The 12,786-nt window shown below is 37.9% G+C and overlaps 1 protein-coding gene across 2 annotated transcripts; it reads right to left on the bottom strand.

Moving 5' to 3' along the window:
- Positions 1-6,178: 6,178 nt before the first annotated feature.
- On the bottom strand, positions 6,179-11,462 carry LOC147760767 (uncharacterized). Of its 2 annotated transcripts, none has more exons than XM_087018532.1 (2): positions 11,004-11,462; positions 6,179-7,704 (listed from the first exon to the last, which is right to left on the bottom strand). In XM_087018532.1, exon 2 carries the CDS (start codon positions 7,681-7,683, stop codon positions 6,577-6,579), a length of 1,107 nt encoding a protein of 368 aa, XP_086874658.1. In that variant the 5' UTR covers positions 7,684-7,704; positions 11,004-11,462; the 3' UTR covers positions 6,179-6,576. The 2 variants fall into 2 exon arrangements, with proteins under 2 accessions (XP_086874658.1, XP_086874659.1); XM_087018533.1 differs by lacking the exon at positions 11,004-11,462 and adding an exon at positions 9,311-9,401.
- Positions 11,463-12,786: the final 1,324 nt, after the last annotated feature.

The following is a 12,786-nucleotide window of genomic DNA, read 5'->3' as shown; positions in this document are numbered from 1 at the left end:
CAGTAATATAGACTTCATGTACGATATACTCTTGTGTGATGTAATAAATACAATATCTGTTAGCCTTAGGGGCTATGTTCCTTGCATTCGGCTAACTGCGGGTTTGGCAGTGGACTATTTATACATATTGCCGACACATAGGCCTATCGAAGACGTCAGGTGTTTCAGCGACACTGAGGCAGCTTGATCAGCATAAACATGACAGCGAGTACTGATAGCACTATGTGTCAAAGACGTTTGTACGACCAATACCACAGCATGACATTAGTTAGTGCAAGGGGAAGACATCTGGGACGAACTCGGGTTCGTCCTCGTCCTCCCCATAAAGAATCTTTTTCACTTGTGGCTGGTTTCTCCACTGCAAAATCCGTCTAACGGCAGGATGGGACGTATTGAATACAGTGGTTATAAACTTCGTAGAAACTCTGTACTCCATATCTCCCTTCCGAGTCGCACTTCCTTTGATATAAAAATACATTGGGCTTTTCTGAAAAGTCTGTAACAAAGAAACCCTGCCCAGGTTAATTGTATCAACTGTCATGTTCTTGATAAGCCATGAGCGCATGTAATCTCGCGCGATCGAGAAATTACCAGAATCGGGATAGGCACCTTTCTCCTTATTCTTCCAGTGTGGTCTCGAGTTCCTCACGTGCACAGCGTGGCAAATTATACGATACGAGTTATAAAACATTGCAGAAGTATGAATGACAAACCACTGTGGGAACCACCAGGACACGTGATCAAAATCCTCTATGAGTGGCAGCATGAACGAAATTGTGTGCCTATGATATGCATTGATATTTGCATCAACGTTATAACTGATACCCACTGTAGCCGGGCGCTTGGGGCGATTCATCCTCGGTGTTGGGTAGGCCACTGCGGGTTGATAATCTAGTAAAAACAGCTCTAAACGATCATACGGGTTGTCCGGTAAATCTTTTATCCACCAACGTTCCTGATCAGGCTCAGAAAGTAACAACACGTCATCATCGAGAAAAATGTAGTATAAATAGCCACCATCATCCCATTTGGCCGCACGGTCAATCGCTTCTGTCAGCAGTTTGTTCCGACCCATGGCGATGGTACTATTGGGGAAGTAGATATCCCCTGATCTGTCTTTGTACGTCAGCCAGATTATGTCCCGATCAGGTGTAGCACTGAGTCCTTGTATAGCATGCATTGTCGCACCTTGGATACAGTAAACAAACTGTGGAGAATTTTTTGTTTCGGTGGTAAATGTTGTGCTCTCCAATCTATCAGAATGCGTGTTGTATTCTCTAGTCTTTGACATCACTTTGATTGGAGGTGGTGCCCGAAGAAGTGAAAAATAACACAGTGGCACCAGAAGCCCTCCAACAATAAGGAGAAGCCAGAGTCTGAAGATAGTCTTCATGCCCTCGGTAGGAAGAATCGCCTGCAAAACATGCATTGGGAAATTTTAGATCTTCAAAGATACTGAATCTTTTTAAAAGCTGATCTAACGGTCAGTGTGTTTTCAAATGAATCTTTAGTTTAATGTACAGACTTGACATTTTTAAATATGGAATATTTCAGTTTCGAAGGTATGCCTAGGTGAAAATGCGTTCTTTTTTCACAAACTCCGATCTCATATAAGATATGTGAATGGAGAAGTGTGTAGTCAGGTGTGTCGCTACCAATTAACTGAATACCAGGTTTGTTGCGCTGCTGCATTATGTAATATGCAGTGATTTAATTTGGTAGTGCTCCTTTGGGCAGGTCAAGGCTTGGCTTTGGCAAAGCATGGTTCTGTCAAAAAACTATCCATATGTCGGCAACTACTGCATAGAAGAATTTGAAATTTTGCATGCAAGTGGTCGGGTTTGCAGTGTGTAAAATGAGCTATGCAGTGCTTTACAAATTTGTTAATCTGTGGCAGAATGGCGCGAAAAAGACAGGCATTGCCAGACAGATAATTGTGCCAAAAGAAACGGTCCGCACAGTTTTATAGAGTAATGCCCAGACTGATGTACCTACACAGAGACCACACCCTATGTATTGAAATCTTACCACCAGGGTACAGGACCCACTGTCTTTCGGGATATGCTGTTGCAACTAAACAAAAACCACCCAGTCTGTTCAGAATGAGGGGTAAATTGCCACCAAAACGCATTTTTCAAGGCCCTTAGCGAACACCAAACTGGTTTTAGCAGGTTAGAATACCAGACGACCTCCGAGGAACCCACTGTAAACAGCAAAACATCGCTGTATGTTTCTCTAATGAATTGGAGACCTTGACTGTTTCTGGGTTGAACCCTGAAATCTCGTGGCTTTCTTTGTTGAGGTCAGATTTCACCTGTACCACTCAACAGTCAAAACAGAGTTTACAGACATCCAGAAGAGGCCAACGACGAAGCGTGTGCCGCGTCTAAAGTGACTAAAGTCATTAACAGCGTCAGTATTTGGAGTGGATACCATATTGGTGCCAAAACACCACTGGTAGTAATCAACGAAAACCTGAACCAGATCAAATAAAGAAATAATCTGGGAACCACTTGGCTATCATTTGATAGGGGGCAACTTAGGAACAATTTTAGGTGGCACGGTGAGATTGCCCGTTCACACAGAGCACTTTTAATAGCAGATTACTTACAGAACCAAGGGAATGAGCAGCTACCTTGGTCATCAAAATCACCATATTTGAACCACACAGACAATATGTGGGTAGGCTATTACTGGCCGAATCAATGGCCTACATGTCCTACAACAAAACGGAACCAAATTGGGCAGATTTTGACCGGTGCCTGGAATGCTATTTCAGATTAAACTTTAAAAACCTATCCCAAGGAATGCCTTGCCACTTGAGAGCGCTGGTAGCAGCCAGAAGAGGACAGGCGTAACAGCGACCACTGCTGTGACTAGACACTGACATGAGAGTCCTTTGTGGAGTGTGTAACTCTTTTACAGACAATAATTTGGAAAATATGGAGGTCCAAAATATCTCTTTTAATGGTTTTCGTATGACATAGAATAGACAATGTGTTTTTGTTTGCTTCTCTGGTGAATTCCATTAATGAACTGATGTCACAATGACATCAAAGAGATAATTAAAAGTTATTAAAACACGATTTTAATCCTTATTTTCATTTATTAGTCAGCAAAATAGGAAAAAACTAATAAAAAATGATTTGGAAAAAAATATTCCATATTAAATGTCAAGTCTGTATTTTAAATATTCTCAGAGTACCTTGTTTTTTTTCATCTTAACACTATTAATGAACAATTTTATTGATTTTATTCTCATTTAGCGAATTTAGCTATTTATATTATTGTACAGTCCAACTTTTACGTTGCAAATAAACATTATTATTATTAGTAGTAGTTTTATTATTATTATTATTATTATTATTATTATTATTATTATTATTATTATTAATCATGCTTATTACGAGGTGATGAATTTTAATCTTTGAAACATTTACTACATGTACTTGCAGGTGCAATAATATATGATAGTATGGGAATGGACTTTTATTATAGAGAAAGGTGGCCCTTTCTCTTCCATATTCCATTAGGCTAATATGAACCAACATTGTTTAATGTCACCTGCCTAACAAAACACAGTTTAAACTGAGCGATCCAACCAACAAGTAAGTGCAGGGTGAACAGCAAATCTTCATTTTAAAAAAGATATTAGCTATGATTCAAGGCATCTTAGAATATTCAGAACAGATGATCTGTGGACTTACAGATCCGCGGACTAAATAGGACTGACCCGACATAAAAGAAGAGCCGACTAATCCAGTGATGGTCTCCCCCCCCCCTCCGCATGCGCCATTAAACGGATTAAATCATGGCTCCAAAGTTTAATTGCTAGACCCCTGCAGGGATGGCAGGTGAGGAGGCGGGGGGACTATCAGTGGATTAGTCGGCTCTGCTTCAATATGGTCAGCCATATTTGATCCGCGGATTAGTTAGTCCGCGGACCTTGTTCTGAATACTCTCTAAGATGATTACGTTCTTTAACGTCAAGTTAATTGATTTGCTTTGATTCATCATGTACAACTTAAAAAGTTCATTGCTGCGGAGATTCAAATTATGCTTTTTACTTTTGCAAATAGTACTACTGGTAGCAAGGTAGCACTGGCAAGAAAGCGAAGGAAATCGAGTACTGATTAATGTCCATCCTTTGACACTAAATGGATAAAACTGAGTTTTTCAGACATCCGATCGTAACAAGTTTGCTTTCATGAACACAAGCAATTTCACAGAAAATGATTTGACATGCTACAAACAGTAGAGCAGCACTATCTCGAAAGCCACAATTAATCAGAGAAAAAAAGCTAAGCCTACCTTCCTGTGTCCAAAGCTTAACCTAAATGTACATGCACCGTCCGTAAGGGCAATAACGTCTTTACAGAAAAAAAAAATGTCAGAAAAAAATTCATCTTAATCTGAAGTGGAAGTTAACTTTTCCATTTAAATCTTTGTGACAAATGATTGCCTTGTTTGAAAAAAACTAAAGCATCTTCACCTTTAATGTTATAGAATAAGTATAATAAATTCTATCTCTCATCATCATAAGCTTGCGTTGGTCTGGTAAAGTGGCGTGTGCAAATGTACGTAATGTGAAGAAAAGACGACATCATATGACAGGTATATTGCACGTCAAATCCCATGAACACCAATTTCAAGCAATTTGAACCTTTTACCACGCACCTTTCATGGGTACAAAGAGTGAATGCTAAACGGTCTGTTGGTTACGTGTCGGTAGAACAAGAGACCATATGGAAAGGAGTTGTGACGCTTTTATTGAATACGGATCAATATATTTGTACAGTGTAGTTCAGACCCTGGTCTTCAATCATGCCAATTTTCATGATAATTATTTTCTTAGTTGCATACCACTTTATAAAGCAGCAAAATTGGCGATTAATGCTTTGCCACCCCATGTGCAAAAGCGGGTGTGGAACAAGATAAGATGAGATAAAATAAAAGTGTATTTAGCAAAGAAAATATATATAACATCGGAAAATAAAAGCTCTGTAAAAACGTCCTTGTATTAAAACAGTAAAAAATGTGTGCTTAAAACTAGTTTAAGACTTTGCATTAAAAAGGGATGCGGCTTAAAAAAAAGCTACATAAAAATCGTTTATTACCCTTAAAAACTAATAAAGGAATGGCACTGGCGGAAGAAGCAATAGGAAAGAGATTCTGTGTAGTAAAAGTTATTATTCCTTTGCCTAAATATTAATATAAGTATTTCACATTGTCAGGGACCACAGTATTAAAAAAATGTACTTTATATTTTAAATGTTGCATACATGATGTCGTATTAATTCAATCAGCATTAATCTGTCTGATAAAATTCACACACGGGAAGCTAAGATGTATAAGTAGCTTTAGATAATATTTCACATCTAGAAGTTCGATTTTTAATGTTCTTTGTTTCAAGATGGTTATCCCTATAGCTGGATTGCATGCATTTATTGGAAATGCCCATCATGAGGGGGCGACCTTGAATTAACCTGTCAGTTTATGATTGATAACTGATAAAATCAAGCATAAAATCGGTGAACTTAAACCTTAAAAGGGACTAGAGAGAGACTACAAGGGGAGAAGAGTAGTCTGGATTGAAGCTTGGATTTGATCATTATTGTAACATTTTACTTTAAATTAAGCAAAATACATTCTGTTGAAGTTAAGGATGACAAAGAACCTGGGAATTTCCGTAGCAGTATTACAGTTTGTGTTATCCAAAGATGAGAGCCCATCCTACCCAACTCCTGTACTTTCATTAGCTGTCTCCGAAATCAAATTGGCAAAATGGCGGTGAAACATGAATGAGTTTGGAGGCCTTGTGATATCAGGTGTGATGCATATAATATTGATTTTTATACAATCTAATAAGTGAGCTCGCAACCAGATGTGATGGATTGGAAGTATTGTCAGAAACGGATTCATTTTTATGAAAATCCCACAGGCAAATCAACAGGTAGCAATAAAGGAACATCGCGGTGCTCATGCACCGGTGAGTATAAATACACAAAGCGTAGGGCATAATTGTACAAAGCGTTGATATTTTAGCCAGTCTAAATAACGTACTGTGGTGATTTGTGGAAAACAGGTTAAAGACGGTTCATTTAAATAAAAATTCTTATTAAAATTATGTTAACAAATTGGACAATAAAAGAAGATAACAAACGCTTAACACTATTAGTAGGATAATTCTATAGTTTATTTAACTACAGATAATTGCCGAATTATTTGTTCTTTAACAAAGGTATAATATTTAAAGGAATATATACAGTTTTAGTTCACTAAAGTTAACCAAAGTTTAACACCGAAACTAAATTTATATGTGTTGATATGCGTCTTATCGGAAGTCTGAATAAATTAATAAATTGGGATTGATTGAAGAAGTGTTACAGCTAGGAATCGAAATAAAATGAAACCGTGAATCAAACTTGTTTCAAGCAAATATCATCTGGGAAAATTACTCGACACCAACTCTAAGAACAAAGAGAATATTCGTGGGGGGTGTAGCGTATACATGTTGTTACATGTAATAGCACCAAATGCATGGGTCATAAGAGTTTTAAAAAAGCATTAAATTAATTATTGCAAGGGAAAGACATCTGGGATAAACTTAGGTTCATCCTTGTCCTCCCCATAGAGAATCTTCCTCACTTTGGGCTGATTCCTCCACTGCAAAATCCGCTGAACTGCAGGATGGGACGTATTGAATACAGTGGTTATGAACTCCGTAGAAACCCTGTATTCCATATTTTCTTTCCGACTTGCTTTCCCTTTAACATGCCAATATATGGCTGGTTTCTTAAAAGTTTCTAACAATGAAACTCGGCCTATTTGAATAGTGTCAACTGTCTTGTCCTTGATCAGCCATGAGCGCATGTAATCTTGTGGAATCTTGAAATTGCTAGAATCGGTGTAGGCACCTTTCGCCTTGTTAACCCCGTGCGGTCTTGGGTTCTCCATGTATACGGCGTGGCTGTACATACGATATGAATTATAAAACATCGCAGAAGTGTGAATGACAAACCACTGTGGAAACCACCATGACAAGTGATCTAAATCCTCTACGAGTGGCGGCATGAACGAAAGTGTGTGACGGTGATAGGCGTTGATAATAGCATCAAAGTTATAACTAATGCTCACTGTGTCATTAGGCTTAGTCTTAAAGTACTTGTGTCTTGGGTAACCCACTGCCGGCAGAAAATCCAGTAGAAAAAGTTCAAAGCGATCGTAAGGGTTGTCCGGTAAGTTTTTTTGCAAGCCCGCAGTATGAATACATTCGACTACCACATCGTCATCGAGAAATACGTAGTATAGATAGCCTCCATCTTTTTTCTCAGACGCACGGTCTACTGCTTCTTTCAGTAGTCGGTTACGACCCTCAGCTAAGCTGCTATTGGGGAAGTAAATATTCCCAGATTTGTCCCTGTACGTCAGCCATATTATTTCCCGATTTGGTGTTGCGATGAGATTTTTTACAGGGTGAACCGACGCACCTTGAATAAGGTAAACAAATTGTGGCGAATCTTTTGGTTTGGTGGTAAATGTTGTGCTCCCCGTTGTTAACGTCTTATATTCACTCTTCCTTATCGTCTCTTTGGTGGGCGAGGGTGACCATAGTAGGTTTATAAACAGCGTAACCAAAAGCCCTCCAACAACAAGAAGCCAGAGTCTGCGTGTCATTTGCATTGCACTGGCATCAAAATTCGTCTGCAAAACATATGCTATTATTACTATGTGATGCATTTAATTCATCTTAAAAGAATTGAGGCATTCATGTATGTTAATTTGGATATGGATTTTTACTACAGCCACAGGTAAGATAATGTTTTCCAAATTTTTTCTAGGTAATATTACACTAATTAATTGTTTTCAACTTGCAGGGGTACAGTGATCACTGATGAAAACAATCAGAAAAAGACCAATGAAATCTATGGACCATACCACCAGAAAAGACGGAATAGCAAAACGTATTCCCTGATGGAAAATTAAAGGAAGAGGAAGTAGAGGAAAACAAAGAACACTGACACCCTTACTCCCTTGCAACAAATCAACGACTGTCCAACAACGAGGTCATCCAATCGACTGAAAATAGAGTAAACTGAAGAACCATGATCGTCGATGCCTGCACTAGGCCTGACACTCGAAGGAAAATGTACTAGCATAACAAAAGAAGTAGCAGTGGACTTTTGAAAGAACAAAAGCGTCAAGTCACCAATTCCCATAAAGAAACGCCGAGGTGAAAATGGTTTATGATGTTAATCTGTTAAACTGATTGCATTCAACGAGAGTAACCGCGGAGTTGGATCGGTCTACATGTACGTAGAAATGAGTCCAACCTATTATCATATTTATGACAATTAAGACGCGTACAATTTAAAATCAAGTGCACAGAATAAGATAATTAATACAGTTATGGTCTCTTGAACCCCACACGACCAGACGAGATTTAGATCAAATTGCTTGTTTTGTGTGTAAATGAGATGCTCACCATGCATTGCTAACGTATTACATGTATAGTCACTCTTATTAATTTTTGGTGGTTTTAGTGGAAAAGGTAAAATTATAAGTCATTTAACATGGAATTAGATGTTGTCACTATTGCCAATTTTGTAAAATGAAACGTCAGACTTAAAGAAAGAGCTATGGCAAAAGATTTAAAAACAACGTTCACGTTAAAGACAAGCGCCATAAGAAATTTCACTAAACCACGGCGTGCCATATGTGTTGTCATAAAGACTAGCCCTGTACGTTACAAAGAAGGTACAAAGAGAAAGATAAATTAAGAGATAATCGTACAAACTTATCAAGATCGTCGTAATAACAAGACAGGAAGACATCGGCTCGATATGTGAACTACAGCGTATAAAGCACATCTTCAAGCTTAAAAAATTAATACATTCCACTACTACTATGCCTCTTAAAACCAACAAAGAGGGGAAGGAAAAGAGAGTTTAAAGGCATGAATAATAATATGAGGAAAAATGCGCGAATACTGTGTAAATAACCCACGAGAATCCTTAAGTACGAATTCTCGGCGAATAGGGAGGACGCAAGTGTAACTTGCCCCCCTCACAAGGATTTTGCAAAGAGTTCGCAAGTGAGGCGAGCGATTTTAAAGGCACCGTGAAAAAAAAATGAACTAAGACGCTCGTCTCGAGCAGTGAAGAGAAAAAAAGTGTATGGAAAATCTATACGCTTTTATCCAGAGCCCGTGGCAAATGCAATCTAGGCTCAACAATTTGCCACTGCATAAATGTTCTCTTTTTCCATCAGCGTATTTTTAAAATTTATAACTAAGCATACCGACCCTCACCTTTTATATTATTAAGTTTGTTTGTAGCCCTCCGTATCGTAGGTCTACCCTGGCCTTGTAGCGATGCGTGCAAATTAAAGGTGAACAAAATATAAACTATCGCGCCACTGCCAGGCTGTAGAGTTCTAATATCACGTGGTTTGCTTCAACACAATAAATGTAATACATTGGTCAATATGACCTAGATAGGACAAAGAGATTTTTAATAAATCGGCTCGATATGTGAACTACAGCGTATAAACCTTTACATACTCCGATCCTAACCCCGTACGCTTTTTCGGGCACAAAAGGTGGACAACGCACGGTCTACCGGACTTCAATAGTGTATATACGCCAGATTAATTGGGAGTTAACGATGTTTACCTGTGGGCGAACGAGCGACTAACTTGTAATTTAAACAATATAAAAACAAATTGCTACATGCATTAAGGCCAGCTTGTAACTTAATGCACGGATATGAAAATAACTGGCCGTCATTTGATTGAATTTTATTGAGTTTTCTCATTCCCAGACAACTATCATCAATTTATTGGGATTAACATTATACATGTAGCATATATCTGTGCTGGTTTCCACTCCTCATATTATTATTATTATTATTATTATTTTATTTTTATTTTTTATTTATTTATTTTACTTTTTTTTTTTTTGATTTTGTATTTTTTCTCAATAACTTCTATTTCTATTCCTCTTTTTTCTTTAATTAAACGGAATAAACATGTTCTTTTGGATGTATTTTTTGGTGATAGTATATGTTCAGGTGAGATGCCTACATCCTGTTACGAATGTGTTTGGCGTCTGCCCTTTATACTTGCTCTTTCTTCTCTCTGCCCCTCCTAATTAAAACGTTACGGAGCACAACACAGTACTTATTGCATAGTCACATGCCTCTGCCCCAACCAAAATACTAGTAAGCAGTACTCTCTATCTAACCGTATATTATAAGGCTTGCTTTCAAACTTCACTCTACTTCTGCGCCGTGCATCAGTAGAGTGGGTTTTATAACGCTTGTACATTTGGTCGAGAAACAAGTTTTGTTTCGTTCAACGTTAAGGTAACTTCTTCGACTTAACTTCCTGATAACATTTTGATTTCCTTTTTCTTATACGCTATCTAGGTATTTCGTTCAGATTTTAGCATTATCTCCGTATTATTTTTGTTACTTTAGGCCATATTCTTTGCACTTTTTGTGTTTGCACCCAGTTTTCATGTTTTCAAGTTTACGTTATACTTGTGATTCTGTTACTTATTTCATTTTACTTTTCTTTCAGTCTTTACGTTTGGTTTGGGAATGAAGACCAAAAGAACAAAATCAGTCAGTCTTCAGATTATTCTCGACTAAGTGCAGTTATACTTGCTTATGTATTTCATGACATCTGTTGTAAAAATAATGCAACTTAAAACATTCCCATAAAAATTAAAATAAAAAGATTAAAATAAAAATAATTAAATTAAATTAACAGCTCAGCACGCAAGAATGAATGATATTCAACCTTGCCGTAGTGTACAGGTCACAGATCATAACTTGGTTTTTCTAACAGTTAATATGTTTCCATCTGTCTTCCTCCGTTGCACCACCAAACCATGTAAATAAAACAGTAAAAAATACTTATCGTGCTACCAAAACTCTTAAGCTTCTTTACAAATAATTATAATTCTGGAGATTAAATACGTACGACATCTTAACAGTTACCTTGTACTGTCCACTACGAACATCTAAACGGCTGTTGGTTTACTGAAGTAGTCGGCGGCATGCAGAAACATTACATTACTAGTTACATGCAGGCACTTAATAATACATGTAGCACTAAATAACGTCAACAGCATTGCATGACTTAATGCAAGGGGAGGACATCTGGGATGAACTTAGGTTCGTCCTTGTCCTCCCCATAGAGAATCTTCCTCACTTTGGGCTGATTTCTCCAACGCAAAATCCGCTTAATGGCCGGATGGGACGTATTGAATACAGTGGTTATAAACTCCGTAGAAACTCTGTACTCCATATTTCCTTTCCGCCTCGCCGTTCCATTAATGAATGAATACATCACCGGTTTTTTAAAAGTTTGTAACGAAGAAACGTTGCCAATGTTCATGGTATCAACTATTGTGTCCTTAATAAACCATGTGCGCATATAATCTCGCGGTAATATGAAATCGCCAGAGGCCGGGTACGCTCCCTTCACCTTATTCTTCCAATGTGGTCTAGGATTCTGCATATATACAGTGCGGGTGTACATACGGTATGAATTATAAAACTTCGCAGAAATATGAATGACAAACCATTGTGGAAACCACCAAGACAAGTGATCTAAATCCTCAACGAGTGGTAGCAGGAATGAAAGTGTGTGACGGTGATACGCGTTGATAATGGTTGTAGGTGATACCCACTGTGTCATTAGGCTTAGTCTTAAAATATGTTGGTCTTGCGTAACCCACTGCCGGCAGAAAATCCAATAAAAAAGTTCATAGCGATCGTAAGGGTTTCCCGGTAAATTTGTTCGCAAACCTACGCTTTGAACAGATTTGAGAAGCACATCGTCATCGAGAAATACGTGGTATAGATAGCCTCCATCTTTTTTCTCAGACGCACGGTCTACCGCTTCTTTCAGTAGTCGGTAACGACCCTCAGCTAAGGTGCTGTTGGGGAGGTAAATATCCCAGATTTGTCCCTGTGCGTCAGCCATATTATTTCCCGATTCGGTTTTGCTATGAGATTTTTTACAGGGTGAACCGACGCACCTTGAATAAGGTAAACAAACTGTGGCGAATCTCTTGTTTTGGTGGTGGAGGTTGTGTTCACCATTGTAAACGTATTGTATTCTACATGTGTCTTCCTTGCTGTCTTTTTGGTAGTCGAAGGTGTCCGCAGAAAGGTTACAAACAGCGTAACCAGAAGCCCTCCAACAGTAAGTAGAGTTTGCTGGTTCTTTTCATTGCACTGGTTTCAAAATTCGCCCGGAAAACAAGTACACTTCATGCAGTGAGATGGGCTTTAATGCATCTTAAAAAAAGGCATTCATCTTTGTTAGTTTGGATGTGGCCGTTTACTATAAGACAAGACCCTTTCCGAATTTTCCATCTTAATATGACGCAAATGATTGTTTTTTATCGTCTAGTCCCAAACAATACATTGTTTTATTTTAATGGTCTATTAAAATAAGTCATTCAGTTATGTTTGTTTCTTCGTTATTAACAATATGTAAATCCAATTATGAGCTGGGATCCTACATATATAGTAGGTTATGATACTTACAATATAAGACAACATATCACGTTTCTGTTTTATAAATTTATATAATAGCGCTTTAACGCAAATTTAATGACAAAACCTTCTCATTTTTATCACTCTGATGTACAATTGAGCCTTTTGCTAAACTCGTGTCGTTTATCGGTATACTTAACAGTGGATTAATTTATTTTACCTCATCGGGGTAATTTTAATATTTTTATTGCAGTATTTAGATGTAGTTTTCATT

The sequence above is a fragment of the Lingula anatina genome, chromosome 7, assembly GCF_051362555.1.
Source record: "Lingula anatina isolate TDL-2025a chromosome 7, LinAna3.0, whole genome shotgun sequence".
Lineage (NCBI taxonomy): Eukaryota > Metazoa > Brachiopoda > Lingulata > Lingulida > Lingulidae > Lingula > Lingula anatina.
This window is presented reverse-complemented; position numbering and strand designations above follow the sequence as displayed.